At 44.5% G+C, this 16,670-nt stretch overlaps 1 protein-coding gene across 1 annotated transcript in view; it reads right to left on the bottom strand.

Moving 5' to 3' along the window:
- The window catches only part of LOC143987705 (uncharacterized), a 112,868-nt gene that overhangs the window by 36,219 nt on the left and 59,979 nt on the right, over positions 1-16,670 (bottom strand). The window contains exons 10-11 of the mRNA XM_077486651.1: positions 10,143-10,325; positions 3,041-3,203 (exon numbers count right to left, since the gene is read on the bottom strand). Of these exons, the coding sequence (XP_077342777.1) occupies positions 3,041-3,203; positions 10,143-10,325 (346 nt within the window). The remainder of the gene's footprint in view (positions 1-3,040; positions 3,204-10,142; positions 10,326-16,670) is intronic.

Raw genomic sequence — 16,670 nt, 5'->3', positions numbered from 1 at the left:
GCAACTGGCTCCAGGTCGCGACTCCCAGGGTCCCCCAGCTCACACCCACAGTAGGCAACAGGAGAATAGGGATAGTGAGGGATAAAGCCAAGGTTGGGGCCACAAGCAGACAGGGATAGTCAGGGACACGCCAAAAGGTCAGGATCACAGGCAAACAGGGATAGTCAAGGACACGCCAAAGTCAGTAACAGAACAACAGAAGAGCACACGTAGGTAACAGGAAGACAAACACACAAAGGTTGATCAGCAGGGTTGGCCTGCAGTGCACAGGTTAATATAGAGTTCTCTGATAGGAGCTAGGGTGGAGTCATGCCAGAGGATGGATTACAAAAGCAGTCAGGTGAGTGTCGGCTGGTCTCTAGAGATGAACACATGGAGACAGGTAAGCAGACAAACTCTATTGCATAACCATGACACAGTGTTTATAAATTTGTAGCTGCATCTATGGTATGCGCTGTCTTTTCTCGAATAAAGTTCCAGGAAACTTTATTAGAGAAAAGACAGTGCATACCATAGATGCAGCTGCAGTTAGTCAGTAAAGCATCTGCGAACTGTGCACTGTCTGTTCTGTAGGGCTATATACCGAATTTCTAACAATTTGGATGAGATTATTTTATTGTACATTTTAGTCTGTCACCACCCTTATGAATAGATGCCAGAGTAATAAACATTAAGTAGATTATTTTACTGTATTTTACTCATTATACTCGATAGGTTTATTAAGTCAAAGTTGCATGAAACCCCACCCCCTCCAAAATCTCCCCCCTAAGTCCTTCACAATCCAACACAGGCGTGTCCTTAAAAACTGATGACTCATCAGCTGTCAGCTGGCTTTCCCACTGAGAGCTGAAATATAAACAAAATAATGCCTGCAACAGAAAAGTCAGAAAAAAAGCAACGTGCCCCCCCCCCCCCAGGCCAATCCATACCAGATTCAAAGGGCCTCCCAAATTCCATACCAGACCCTTATCTGAGCATGCAACCTGGCAGGTCAGGAAGGGTGGTGAGGGGACAAGCGAGCGCCTGCCTTCCTGAACCATACCAGGCCACATGCCAGGCCACATGCCCTCAACATGGTGGGGGATGCTTTGGGGCAGGAGGGGCCATCTTGATGAGGACAAGGGCCTCTTTCCCACAACCGCACAACTCCGGGCATGCTGGGTCAGTGATGTCGCAAGGGCTCAGGGTTGTCTGCTGATGTCAACGGGTGACTCCACCTCTTATCTATTTAAGGAATGTCAGACGGAGGAGCAGAAACGCAGCAAGGAGCTTCTGACCAGGCCAAAGGATTTATTTCTCTTTTTTTGGGTCCGGCGGTGGTGGTATGCAGCATGATTGAGGATGGATCTACATCGGGGGACATTGTTTTTTAATAAAGAAATTGGCAAAAACGTGCGTACTGTCTTTATTTACACTTTTGTTTGGTGAATGGGTAGGGTACTATGTACAACATACTCATTCACATGGAGGGGGGGGGCAGAATCTGGGGACTCCCTTGGCAAAGGGGGCTTCCAGATTTCAAAAAGACCCCTCCCGCAGACCCCCACGACCCCCACAACCACCATCAAGGCTTGTGGGGAAGAGGTATTTTGGGGTGGGGGCAGAGCCTTCCTTGCCCCAAGGCACCCAGCTATGTTGAGGGCATGTGGCCTGGTATGGTTCGGGGAGGGGGGGGGGTGAGTAAGCGCCTGACCTGCTGGATTGCGTGCTCAGATAAGGGCCTGGTATGGATTTTGGGGGGACCCCACACCTTTTTTTGGGGGGCTTTTGTTGTGGGGTTCCCCTTAGAATCCACACGAAACCTGGAGGGCCTGGTATGGATTGGGGGAGACCCCACTCTGTTTTTTTTCAGATTTTTCTATTGTTGGAATTTTTTTTTATATTTCAGCTTTTAGAGGGGAAGCCCACTGACAGCTGATGAGTCACGGTTGTTAAGGATGCGACGGCCAGCTTCCCGACCCTCTGATTAACAACCAGCTATTCTTCAAACAGAATTTGAAACGGTTGATAATTTTTTGACCAATCTGATTTAGAATCGTTCCGAAAATTTGGAATTTGTTAGAAAAGGAATAAACAAAACTAATTTCAATGAATTTTAACTAAATTTCTTAGTACCAATCTCCAAATAACCAAAAATTTGTCTGAATTAACATTCAGACCAAAATGAATTGCACATATCTACCTTCCACCATCTTACCCCACGGCCCAGCCTTTGTAATCCCACCCACACTTTCCCCTCTACAATCCTATCCACTAGTCTTTCCACCTCCATCATCCCTCTCTACAAATCCTTGCAGCTGAATAATTGCAAATTTGGATTGCTACTTCACACAGCAAAATTACCAACTGTTGGATCTTTCTACTCAATCATTATACACCAGACACATTTGAAATATCTGCCTGAAAAAGTAAATGTGTGTGTATACTAGCAATTAGTAAGATAAAGGAGAAGTATTTTGGCAAAAGAGATTTACAAAGTCTTATTTCTAGCATGTTTGTGTTTTAGTTCCAATTTAAAGCTAAATTTCAGGAATTCAGTTACTTTCTAAAATCTGATGGCTTACTATGGGTTAAGTCCAATGAGGTGCATGCCACCTCTAGACTTATCTGTTTACTTTACAGCTGACAGTTATACTGAGCACTGGGAGTACAGCTATCTAACAGAAGAGATGCTTCTTTCTCACACACAGCAGCTGCCCTGCCTGCTCCTGTCCTCTGCTGTCTATTATCAGAAGGCATTGCATTTCATGAATGGGTTCACATAATACAAAGCGCTCTGTGACTGGGCAAGGGAGAGGAGGGGTGGGCATAGTGTCTACAGATGACTCTGCAACTGCAATAGCTGAGACCCAAAGGTCCAGAATCAATCCAGTTATATCTGAACTCCTGGTTTTCAATAAAAATGTTAATTGTAAATGTAAAGAGATTAGTACAAAAGGTGACATACATATCATTGCACTTAACCCATAGTAAGCTGACACATTCAGCTTTAATACTAGTGCAAGATAATTACACTTTATTTATTGAGATATAAACTTACCAACCCCAGACACAACATCATCAACTGTTCCAAGATTTCCCCGGTTAGCAAATTCATCTGCATGGTCAACAAGAGCTTCTTTGACTGCCTCATATCCACACAACATGATCACTGGTTTAGATCCAAAATAAAGAGTATAGACTGAACCATACTTTTGGCCAAGCTGAAGAAAATGACAAAGGTCTCCAGTCAGTGAGACTAAAATAACAAAACAATACAAATATAATCAAATATTATCTCACCATGTGAGGGTATAGACTACAATAGAGAGAAAGGAGGAAATGCAAAGAAGGAGACAGAGCTGTAGTTAACACTGAATGGGTGCTGTGATAGGTAGGAAGAGAATAAAAAAAGAGTCCTGGAGGCCAAGAGAGTGAAGTTGATTGAGAAGGAACGAGTGGCCAACAGTATCAAACGCGTCAGAAGGGTCCAGTACAGCCTTTCTCAACCTTTTTAACACAGAGGAACCCTTGAAATAGTTCTCTGGTCTCAGGAACCCTTTCTAAGAATTAGAAATCTACAACTCATGATACAATAGTGTGATGGCCAGTGGGAAGAATGGTCCTTACACTTGTGGTCATTGGGAAGAATTGCCTCCTTACAGATAGCTAAAAAGATCAATGGTGTGAGTGGGAACTTACCTGAGAGGCAGAAATTGCCCAATGCTGAAGGAACCCCTAGCAGCCTCTGGAGGAACCCTAGGGTTCTACTGAACCCTGGTTGAGAATCACTGGTCTATTAGTATGCCTATGGAGTAGTGGCTGGTAGACTTCTCAGTTAGCATATAATTTGTGAGTTTTAGTAGGGCAGGTTCTGTGGAGTGCTGCAAGTAAAAGCCAGACTGTAAGGGTAAAGAAGTTTATTGTCAGTGAGGTATGAGCTCATTCAGTTTAAAATTAGGCATTATAATAGTTTAGAGGTAAATGGGAGCAAGGAGAATGGTCTTGAGTTGTTCAGGCTATTTATTTCTAATGAGGGCCCTTTTAAGTATAACATGCTTTAGAGGAGAGGGTAAGGTTTCAGTAGAGAGGGAGAGTTTAAAGATGTGAGTGAGAGTGCATAGGATAGAGAAAAAGGGTGACTCTAGTAGTTGCAAGGGAACAGGGTCCAGAAGACAAATGGTTAGGTGGGCATCTGTGCTCAACTTCACTCTCTTGGCCTCTATGCTCTAATGCCGCGTACACACGACCCTGGACTTTTCAACCGACTTGGTCTAGCGGACAATCCGATGGACTTTGCAGCTGAGGTCTGCTGGACTTTCAAACGAATGGACTTGGCCACATATGATCACTCCAAAAGTCCAACAGATTTGAACGTGATGACGTAGAATAAGGAAGTTCATAGCTAGTAGCCAATAGCTGACCTATCGTCGGTTTTAGTCCATCAGACTAGCACACAGACGACCGGATCTTTAGACCGGACTCAAGTCCGTCGGAAAGATTTGAAGCTTTATTTCTAGGTCCGCTGGACTTTTGGGAAGATCAAATTGTTCGATGGATTCAAGTCCGCCGGACCAAGTCCGTCAAAAAGTCCGGTCGTGTGTACGCGGCATTAGGATATATTATATCTGTACAGTGGAGGTGTCTTCATGAATTGCATCAACATTGTTTTTTAATTATTGGCAATCTTCTGGACAGTGTGTGAGACAGTGGGTGGAGGTGAAGTTGGACAAAATACAAAGGTATTTTGTCCAACATGAACATGAAAAAGTATTAATGAGCGTGATGAATAGAGATGGGCCAAATGCCCCTTGGTTCGATTTGTGCCAGAAATCTTGAGCATTGCAAAAGTCTATGAGACCTGAACAGGAAAAATCAAAGGTCTTCATTTTGAAGACTTATATGCAAGTTATTGGCCAGTTTTTATTTATTTATTTTTTTATTGTTTTTAAAGGAGCAGTCATTTTAATGATGCTTAAAGCGGAGTTTCACTCAAAAGTGGAACTTCTGCTCATTTGTCTCCCCCCCCCTCCAGTGCCACATTTGACATCTTTGACATATATCCTGTCCCCACTTCCAGGAAACCGAACTGCTGCTCGGCGGATGTGAGTAGCTCGGCTCCCTCCTCCTTCCCCCTCCGCTGGGCCAGTAGTAGAGTGCAGCGGTGCCTCGTGCATACGCAGTAGGGATTTGGCATGAAGCAGTAATGCTTCACTACTGGGTTCCCTTACTGGCAATGGTGGCGGCGGCAGTGCCAAAAATGCTGGACTCCAGGACAGGTAAGTGTCCTATTATTAACCACTTCAGCCCCGGAAGATTTGGCTGCTCAATGACCATGCCATTTTTTGCGATATGGTACTGCGTCTCTTTAACTGACAATTGCGCGGTCATGCAGCGCTGTAGCCAAACAAAATTGACATCCTTTTTCCCCACAAATAAAGTTTTCTTTTGGTGGTATTTGATCACCTCTGCTGTTTTTATTTTTTGCTAAAATAAATATCCCAGATTTTAAAAAATGTAATACAATTTTTCCTCAGTTTAGGCCCATATGTATTCTACATATTTTTGGTAAAAAAAAAAAAAAATCGCAATAAGCGTTTATATTGATTGGTTTGCACAAAATTTATAGCGTCTACAAAATAGGGGATAGATTTATGCCATTTTTATTATTGTTATTTTTTTACTAGTAATGGCCATGATCAGTGATTTTTATTGGGACTGCAATATTGCAGCAGACAAATCGGACACTTTTGACACCTTTTTTGGACCAGTGACATTTATACAGAGATCAGTGGTATAAAAATGCACTGATTACTGTATAAATGACACTGGCAGGGAAGGGGTTAGCACTAGGGGGCGATCAAGGGGTTAACTGTGTTTCCTTGGTGTGTTCTAACTGTAGGGGGGGGGTGGGACTGACTAGGAGAAGAGAGAGATTGGTGTTCATACTCAGTATGAACACACGATCTGTCTCATCTCCCTTGAGAGAACCGGGATTTGAGTGTTTACACACACACATCCCTGTTCTTATTCTGTAACGAGTAATCACGGGGGCCTGGAGGTCATCGTGCTTGCCGGGCAGTCGAATCGGCTCGGGGGACACAGTTCGGGCATGCATGCGCCACTGGAGGCATCTTAAAGAGCTGACGTACAGCTATGACGGATCTGGCCCAAGGGACCTGGTCTGCATCCATACAGCATCCATAGTAGGGATCCTGACCAGATCCCTTGGGCCGGAGCACCCCATCCCCCCTTCATTACCTCTCCACCTGTGTTATAGGAGGAGTCCTTTCAGTTCTCCCATAAAGAGGAGTTTGTCTCCCATGGTTGAGATGCAGGATCTTTCATTCTATTAATAGTGTAGGACCCACTGATAATGGGGTACTTTGACGCAGTAAGTGGGCTTAGCACTATATGACCATATAGTGTGACCAAATCCCCATATTTTTTTAATACGTTCAGGTGTTTTTAAATAGCCTTGCAGGATTTAAATGACATTTTTGTATGTGTGCGCTGTAATCAATTTTGTTCTGTTTGTGGTCTTATAGCAGCACCATCTTGAATGTAAATGCATTTTTAAGGTGTGCCCCCCAAGTCTGTTGTTCAAATAATTCAGCTGACTCCTCCATGCATGATGCTGGGGCTATGACAGGAGAAGCTATGGACAAGGAGGCAGAATAAGCTGCTCTGGCAGCTGTGGTGGACTGCGCACTACTGCCAGCTTGGGTCATAAAGGATGAAGAGGATGAGAATGGATGGTTTATAAAGCCAGTCCTCACCTCTACACGCTGTGGCTGGATAGCACAGGCAACATCACTAAACAGAAACAAAAGGTGCCATGTCTGATGATGGACCAGTTCCTTTGCCTGTGGACACAGACACTGCTGGCCCCCTCATAGTGGCATGGGAACGTCTGTCTTCTTTTAGGCCTCCCAGACATGATGGAGGGGCTTATTACCAAAATGTTATAGATACTGGCAAATGTGTAAGTGGATGCACTTTATTCAATGAAAAGGGTGTTTGGTGCACTTTAAATTGAGGGCCTGATGCTGACAGAAATGTAAACTATTAAAAAAAAAAAAGGGGGGGGGGGCATCAGCCTCACAGTCAGAAAAACTGCGGCTCACAATTAAAAAAAATGGGGCAGGCAGGAAAAAAAAGACAAAAGAAAAAACATTATAGTGTGGGGTGGGACTATGAGGCCTGAACCATGATTGGAGAAAGTAATAATCACTTTCTCCAATCAGGGCTCTGACAGTGCTAATTGGCAAAGCCTTGCACCTGAGCACTGGTCAGGTGCAAGGCTTCATCCAATTAGGGCATTAGAATGCACTCTGGAGGCCTACTGAAGAAGCCCAATAGGAGGGAATAACGCGCATGGGTGGGAGGAGCCGAGCCCGTAATGTCACACAATAGATATCCAAGCATCATCAGTGAGCTGAGAGCATTCAAATGATGTTTTTATGCTATTTTTGTAAGTTTGTATTACCCTTGTATTTAAAGAGAATAAATAGTTTAAATTGAGAGCACTGTGGTTCTCCCCTTTTTTATCCCATGATATGTGGAAAGAGCATAGGGGACAATGTGAACACATGAAATGCAACCAAGAGGAGGAGGAGAGGTGGTGAGAAGTTCAAAGGAGGAGTGGTGCAGAGGCGAATGAGACTCTGTAGGGGGGTCTGATTGTGGAGGTGAGCAGGCATTGCACTGAGCAACAGGGCACAGTTGTGAAGATTTTACACTGTCACCTGTTTAAGACACAGTGGTGTGATTAGACCATAGAGAGAATATTGAAGACACATACTGTTATAGCTTGATTTGCATATGGTTTGTTTTAGATAAGGATTTGCGCTTCACTATATTGAGTTTAAGGATGCTGTGTAGGTGCCTGATGCCCCCTCCTTATCAACCGATAACATAATTGATTATTACAGCGCCTAGAGGCGATTCAGTTTGCATTGTGCGCTATACAAGTATTTAATTCATTCATTCATTAGGACACCAGCGGCTAGAAGGTCGTAATAGAGCACAATGAAAAGCACAATGAAAAGCTGTGACTTTGTGTAAGGCAGACTTGTATACAGTTCTTGGGCAATTTTCAGGCATTTTGTCAAGGCATCTGTGAAGAAACCTTGGTTCAAAAACGCAGGGCTATAGCCTCCAGGAAAGGGATCTCCATCAGAAGAAAGGATTTACAATGGCACAGTGACTCTATAATGAAAAAGGCATTACTATTTAAAGCGGGGGTTCCACCCTAAAGTGGAACCTCCGCTGATCGGACCCCTCCCCCCCTGCGGTGTCACAATTGGCACCTTTCAGGGGGGAGGGGGGTGGAGATACCTGTCAAAGACAGGTATTTACACCCACTTCCGGGCATAGACTCCCATGGGAGTCTACGCCATTTCCTGTCCTGCCGCGCTGTCTGCTGGGACACACACGGGTCTCAGAGACAGCACGGAGAATTCCTATTGCGCTGCGCAGTAGGGAACCGAGAAGTGAAGCCGATTCGCTTCACTTCCTGATTCCCTCACCTAGAATGGTGGCGGCAGCAGCCTAGGGATGAGCGAACGATCGGCCTCGGCTGCCGGCATCGCTGGAACCCGGGACAGGTGAGTGTCCATTTATTAAAAGTCAGCAGCTGTAGTATTTATAGCTGCTGGCTTTTAATATATTTTTTTTGGTGGAATCCCTCTTTAAATAAATCTTTTGGCGCAAGAATAAGGCGTGAGATGTACCTTTCATTGTTTGATGCCAATTCAAATTCAGCATTTAAAAAACACATTTAATGATTTATTATTAGTTACAGAGCTGCATTCAACTGTATATTTAATATTTGCCTAGAGTTGACCTCTTAAGGCCTGTTTGACACTTTTGCATTTTGTAGTGTGTTTTCAGTTTTACAGAAACACACTACAGTCCATTTAATATGGTTTCTTATGGATGTAGTTCACATCTGTGCATTTTATGAAAATGGCCAGGGACTTTTTTTCTGTTTTTTGTTCCATAGACTTCAATGGATCAAAAACGTGTTTCGAAAAAAAATGCAAAATGCATCTGGAATATGCAAACTGCAACCTGTATAGGTGTGAACCAGGCCTAATTGTCAGTTCACAAGCTGAAGTTTCAATTTAGCCAAATACCAACAGGTTGTATATCTGTTTTTTTTTTAATCTCTTGGATAAGTTTTTGACTGTTGTAGATAAGCCAGCTATTAAGTCAACCTGAATGAGTTCATTATCAATCCTCCATAAGGCTCGATTCACATCTATGCATGTTGCTTTTGAGCGTTTTTGCAGTGCTTTTTGCGGTGCTTGTAGTGTTTTTTGACAGGCGTTTTTACTGCGATTTTGCCACGTTTTGCGTTTTATTTTTTATTTTTTTATTTGTTTACACTGTGGTTGCTTAGCAACCAGATATATACAGTGAAAAAAATTGGAAAAAAAAACGCAAAACGCAAATCGCGGCAAAAACACGGTAAAAACGTGGTAAAAAAGCGGTACTTGCGTTTTTGATGCAGGCCCATTGACTTCTATTACATGCAAAACGCTGAATTTTGCATGAAAAAAAGTCTCTGACCCTTTCCAAAAATGCAGAGGCACAAAAATGCATTGATGTGAACATGTTCCATAGGAACCCATGTTAAAAAATTTCCCTGCATTTATGCAAAATGCATCAAAAAACACGTTAGTGTGAATTAAGCCTAAAACTGCATAGGTGTGAATCCAGCTATATGTAGCATCGCACTCAATGACCATTGCCCAGTGTGCCAAGCCTAAAAAAATATGTATTTTATGGGTTCCAGCTAGAAGGCAGAAAATCTACCAAGCTTGAGATTACTGTCTAGTGTCTATCATAGCCACATTTTACATGTCATAGGGATACATACTGTGATATGACTGCTGTCAAATGATGGTAATCACAAGCTGAATGCCCTTGTTTATATCTCCAAGCACCTGCATTGTGGCCATTGCTATCTGGAGTGGTGTGGTCATAGCAGGTAAACAGAGGGCATTAAAAGTGCAGATGTGTCCAAATTCACACTTTCAGGGACCCATGTGCTCACACATATTAAGCATGCATGTGGGAATATATTTGCAAGCCCCTGGGTTTACGCACATGTATCCAGTGGTGGTTCAGAAAGTTCAAAAGACATAAGCACTGACCTCCATTAAAGATCTGGCCAGCTTTCCTCGCTTAATCTGTAGAACACTCCCAATGACAGGAAGAGGTGTAGGCCCAGGGGGTAGGTTACCTCTTCTATACATTGCCTTCCATGAAGAATACATGAACATAGAGAAGATGGTCAAAGCCAGAAGCATTGTTGACAACCATGAGACCTCCATTTTTCACACTGCAGAAGTAAAACAATTACTTTAGTTCATTCTTTTATATACAGTGCTGGCAATCAGTAACTGCTGAACAAATAGTTTCTTATCTTTTCCAAAGTTCAATCTGTAAATGGGAACACTAAAAGAAAATACAATAAAAACAAACCCATCACCTGAATTGAACTTGGTGGTATTAATAGCTTAATTTCATTGCTACAAATTTGACAATTAACAAATAAGTATAATTAGTTCTTACAGCCCAGCTTCACCTTCGAGTCCCCTCAAACCTTGCACAAACACACACACACACACACACACACACACACACACACACACACACACACACACACACACACACACACACACACACACACACACGGTACATATTTTAATACACGACAGCAGCATTTACAGCAATATTTGTCCAGTTACTTGATGTCACAGGTCCATATCATGTTCCTCTGGAAGGCGGAGGGTCCTTAATGCCATAGAGAGCAAGGCCCCCCGGACACCTCGGCCTCATGTGAATGTACCCCCCACTCATTCACAAAAGAAAATGGAAACAGTAAACAATGACACCACCCATTTTGACAATACCTTCAATAAAAATAAAAAACATCTCAAAAACATTGTGCGATGTACATCCATCATCGATCATGTTGTCCAGCTATGCAGATCCAAGTAAGTTAAATAAACGGAACCGACTGATCAGCTGAAACAGAAGAATCCCCCTGACCACAGACACAATTTGCTCCTGTCACTCACTAATGCTGACATCTTTCCATCCCCTCTGTTAAATATAGAAAAAAAAGTTGAAGCTCCCAGGTGATGTCATTGATCGATATGGCCATGTCCCTATTTGGTCATTGCCCAAACATGGCCATGTGGCAGTATTTGGTTAGTGATGTCAGAGCTATCCTCACCCTTTTGTTACATGGCCAGAGTTTCCCGTCCAGTAAATAATTGGGGCTGCGCGATGTCACTAGTTACTATGAATGAAGTGGTAATTGCCTCTTCCTAAATAACCATTCACAAAAAGAAAGCTGTCATATATAGTGGCAGCAGAAGAACTAGTGGTGAACAAGCAAAAAACTCTGCTTTTAGGTGAACACCTAAGCCTTGAGCTCATTCGTGTTTAATACCTAATTAATAACAATCACGCAGGAGTATTGGAAGAGCTCCTCTCATCTTGCAGAGATTTTTGCAACATGTTATGCCCCGTACACACGAGAGGACTTATGTCCGACAGACTTCCAAAGGAGTTCCGCCGGAGTTCCGACGGAGTTCTGACAGACTTTTCGGCCAAACGGACTTGGCCACACACGATCACACTAAACTCCGACGGATTCGAACGTGATGACGTACGACCCGACTCGAATAAGGAAGTTCATAGCCAGTAGCCAATAGCTGCCCTAGCGTCGGTTTTAGTCCGTCGGAGTAGCATACACACGAGCGGATTTTTCGAAGGGGACCGGGTCCGGCGGAGTTCCGTCGGGAAAATTTGAAGCATGCTTCATTTCTAAAGTCCGTCAGACTTTTGCGAAGCTAAAGTCCGTTGCAGCCCACACACGATCGGATAGTCTGACGGACTCGGTCTGACGGACTTTGGATGTTGAAAAGTCCGCTCGTGTGTACGGGGCATTAGAAGACCTCTGAAATAGATTCCACAGAAAATGGAAACACCTCTTTTCTTAACCAAGCCTGATCGAAAGATCATGATGTTGTTATATTACAGGCAGATCTCTGAAAAATCCTCCCCTCTGTCTGTTACCTAAAATGATTCACACCCCTAGGTTTTTTTTTCCCATTAAAACTGACTCCCATTAGAGATTTGACTAGTTCCCCTTCTTATTTGTAGGTCATTGCCAACAAAGCCTAGAACACATGGGCCGCATGTCGGGCAGCATCAGCTGGTTCAAAAGAATTCGGCCGACGTTCGGCCCAAGTGTATGGCAGCTGGTCCAATAGAAGCTTCTTCTCTTCTGTCGAAGAGTCATAACCAAAAAAGGTCTGCCCCCGATCTGCGCTTTCAGCCAATGGCTGAGAGCGCTAACTGGAGTGTTCTGGCAGGGTGGTGGGGGGCCTATAAGAGCGGGGGGAGGATCCCCCTATCAGAGCACAATAGAACAGCAGGGAAGATCGCTGTACTAACATATTGCTGTGCATTCTGGGAGAGGGTATTTAAGGTACTGACATCTTCTGGGTTCCGGTCCAGAAGAGATTTTCTGTCCGTTCGGCGCTGGTCCTCCTGACTAGGGATGGCCGAACTGTTCGCCCGGTGTTCGGTTTGCGTCAAATTTTGCGTGTTCGCGATTCGCCCGATCGGCAGACTATTGCCGCTGTTCACCCGGCGGACATATGTGTTTATAGTGTGACAAAGAACTTTGACCCATGATCGTTCTTACGGGCGGCGGGAGGGGACACCCCTCCCACCGCCCTCTGGTGCTTGTACCGACTCACCGCTTCCATTGGTGAGTCGGTCACAGTATCCGACGGCCCCCGGATGATACCATAGAGATTTCCAGCGGACCAGATCGTCCCCGGAGTCTCTATGATCGTTCGGAGGCCAGGCGCGATGTTATGACGTCACGCCCGGCCTCTGCATTCAAATTAACGGCGCCTTTTTGGCTGGGAAGCCAGGATCGTTTTTTTTTTATTTTATTTTTAGGCTTCCCAGCCTAGAGGTGAGATGTGGGGTCTTATTGACCCCATATCTCACTGTAAATAGGTCCGATCGTGCCATATTCCTATTACAAGGGATGGTTACATTCCTTGTAATAGGAATAAAAGTAAGCAATTTTTTTTTTAAAGTGTCAAACTAAAAAAATAAAAATAAAATTAACAATAATTTTTTTTTTTAAAGCGCCCGTGTCCCGTGAGCTCGTGCGCAGAAGCGAATGCATACGTAAGTCCCGCCCACATATGAAAACGGTGTTCAAACCACACATGTGAGGTATCGCCGCGAACGTTAGAGCGAAAGCAATAATTCTAGCCCTAGTCCTCCTCTGTAACCCAAAACATGTAACCAGTAAAAAAAATTTAAGCGTCGCCTATGGGGATTTTTAAATACCAAAGTTTGGCACCATTCGACGAGCGCGTGCAATTTTGAAGCGTGACATGTTGGGTATCTATTTACTCGGCGTATCTTCCTCTTTCTCATTATGCAAAAAAATTGGGCTAATTTACTGTTTTTTTTTGTTTAAAGCATGAAACTGTTTTTTTTCTGAAAAAAACATGTTCAAAAAATTGCTGCGTAAATACCGTGCGAGATAAAAATGACCGCCATTGTATTCTCTAGGGTCTTTGCTAAAAAAACATATATAATGTTTGAGGGTTCTATGTAATTTTCTAGCAAAAAAATTATGAATTTTACATGTAGGAGAGAAATGTCAGAATTGCCCTGGATGCGAAGTGGTTATGGACTGGTATAGGTGTAGTACAGTATATAGGGTTAAGTGCACGGCTGTGCTGGTGATTGCAGCAGCCTGTCTTTTGTCAGTGTAGGGAGGGACAGGACGCTGTGTGCAGCAGGGACAGTCAGTTTAATCACTAGCTATTACTAGTAGGTCCACAAAGGTCCTTTTAAGGACTGGTATAGGTGTACAATATATAGGGTGCTGGTGCAGGGCTGTGCTGCAGATTACTGCCCTATTCTGCAGCAGTCCTTTATCAGTGTAGTGACTGAGGGACAGTCTGCAAATCACTAGCTACTAGGTCCAGAAAGGTCCTTTCAGGACTGGTATAGGTGTACTATTTGGTGTGCAGTATATAGGTGTGTAATACACGTATGAAATACTTGCACATATAGAAAGCATAGTATAGTGCATTTCCACTGTGCAGCATTGTGACTGCTGAGCGATTCTGCAGCGATACTACAAAGAGTGACAAACGCAATAAAAAAAGTATTATAACCGGTGTGATAGACCAGTGGCCCCCAAAAACAACAGATTGAAGCGGGGTGTTATATACCTTCTTCCACATACATACCGCACTTCTCTAGAGACTTTTGTCACAGGGTCATTTGAAAAATGACAGGCAGAGGAAGAGGCAGGGCCTTCCGCAGGGGTGGTAGGGGTAGGGCAGAAGCAACAGACTTGAGCCAAAGTGTCAAATTGCAGAAGGTGCGTGCGATTACGTCAAAGGACGCACCAGACTTGGTTGAGTGGCTTACTCAGCCTTACTCTTCTGCACCCTTCTCATCCTCTCGATCTGCACCCTCTTCTTCACTCTTTGCTATGTGCACCCCCAAAGACACTACCACCAACACCACCGCCACCACCATATACCTTCCGCTTGAGTCACAGGAATTATTTTCCGATCCATATCGAGACATTTCCGATGCGCAGCCACTCTTGGCATTGGATCAGGAAGAGGAGGTAGCAACAACCGCCACTCAGTAGACTGACTGCTGGTGTCAGTGCTCTATATCACGGTGCTGGTGTCAGTGCACTCTATCACGGTGCTGGTGTCAGTGCTCTATATTACGGTGCTGGTGTCAGTGCTCTATATCACGGTGCTGGTGTCGGTGCACTCTATCACAGTGATGGTGTCAGTGCTCTCTATCACGGTGCTGGTTTCAGTCCACTCTATCACGGTGCTGGTGTCAGTGCTCTATATCACAGTTCTGGTGTCAGTGCACTCTATCACGGTGCTGGTGTCAGTGCTCTATATCACGGTGCTGGTGTCAGTGCTCTCTATCACGGTGCTGGTGTCAGTGCACTCTATCACAGTGCTGGTGTCAGTGCTCTATATCACGGTGCTGGTGATCATCTCCTGAACCCTCTTCATAGCCTACCCTGACCTTTCCTCTCCTCCATTGCCTTCATGCGCTCCTGAGTCCTGAATTGTCAAAATTTCACAGATAAAAAAAGAATGCTTGTAGTTGTCGATCCCAGATTCACTTCATACTAGTGTTATGTCAGTGGCCATGTGGTGGGACTATGTGTGCACAGCTAGTAAGTATTTTGTGGCTGGAAATATGACCTGTAGGTTTTTAAAGTTTGCTTGCCATTGAAGTCAATGGGGCCCGCCGTGAACTTTGCAGTTCGCGAACTTCTGGCCGCGTTCGTGGTTCGCGTTCGACTTCTGACCAGTTCTACTTCTGACCAGCCCCCATGGCCCTCCTGGCCTGGGGTGCGGATCCATGCAATTCCGAGTCTCGGGGCTGTATAGCCCGAGATGAAGCAACTGCAGGGACAGGCCTGAATGGATATGAGGCCAAAATGATTCAAAGGTGGCCCGGTGCTGTCTCATCTGGGGAGAGGCCCAGCAACTGGAGAAGTATTCATGGGAGGACTCTTCGATAGAAGGCCACGCTTAAGGCTGGTTTCTCAGAAGGAGCCTGGAGGCTCAGTTGAAGGACACTTTGTGGATCTATTTTCATACGGTATCGCTGAGAGATACTTGCACCATATCATAGTTCTCTAAATTTCTCTACGTCCCTCAGTTACATTCAAGTCTGTGGCAGAGAATTATATTTCTCAAGTGTTCTATATTCAGGTCTGTGGCAGAGACTTTTGCTTTTCAAGTGTTCTACATCCAAGTCTGTGGCAGAGACTTTGCTTTACTTAACACCCTACCAGCTGCTAGTCCTAGTGAGAGGAGGTCTATCCGGTGGTTGTCAGAATCCAGTTGTGAAACGGTAATTCTCTGGATTTCTATAGTGAGAGACTTCCTATTTTTTGCAGTTCCAAAAGTACCTGAACTTTCTTTCTAACCCTCTTTTTTGCAATTCTTTGGGCCATCTACCACTTGAACCCCTAGACGGAGGCGAGGTCAAGAAGGTAACTCTAATGCCCCGTACACACGAGCGGACTTAAGTCCGACAGACTTCCAAAGGAGTTCCGTCGGAGTTCTGCTGGAATTCCGACGGAGTTCTGACAGACTTTTCGGCCGAACGGACTTGGCCACACACAATCACACTAAACTCCGACGGATTCGAACGTGATGACGTACGACTGGACTCAAATAAGGAAGTTCATAGCCAGTAGCCAATAGCTGCCCTAGCGTCGGTTTTAGTCCGTCGGAGTAGCATACACACGAGCGGAGTTTTCGAAGGGGACCGGGTCCGGCGGAGTTCCGTCGGGAAAATTTGAAGCATGCTTCATTTCTAAAGTCCGTCAGACTTTGGCGAATCAAAAGTCCGTTGCAGCCCACACACGATCGGATAGTCTGACGGACTCAGTCCTTCGGACTTTGGATGTTGAAAAGTCCGCTCGTGTGTACGGGGCATAAGCCCAACAATAAGTCCAACAAAACCAGTAGCTCCTTCGGGGGTTAGTGCTACATATGAAAGTTTTAGCATGCTTTAAAATAGTGCCAAAGGTTATGGCAAAGCTCCCCCTCTACATAACAACATTGCAT

The sequence above is a fragment of the Lithobates pipiens genome, unplaced genomic scaffold, assembly GCF_037356315.1.
Source record: "Lithobates pipiens isolate NorthernLeopardFrog02 unplaced genomic scaffold, aLitPip1_a1.2 Scaffold_1, whole genome shotgun sequence".
NCBI classification, from domain to species: Eukaryota; Metazoa; Chordata; class Amphibia; order Anura; family Ranidae; genus Lithobates; species Lithobates pipiens.
Note: the sequence above shows the minus strand (reverse complement) of the source record. Positions and strands in the feature narration are given on the sequence as shown.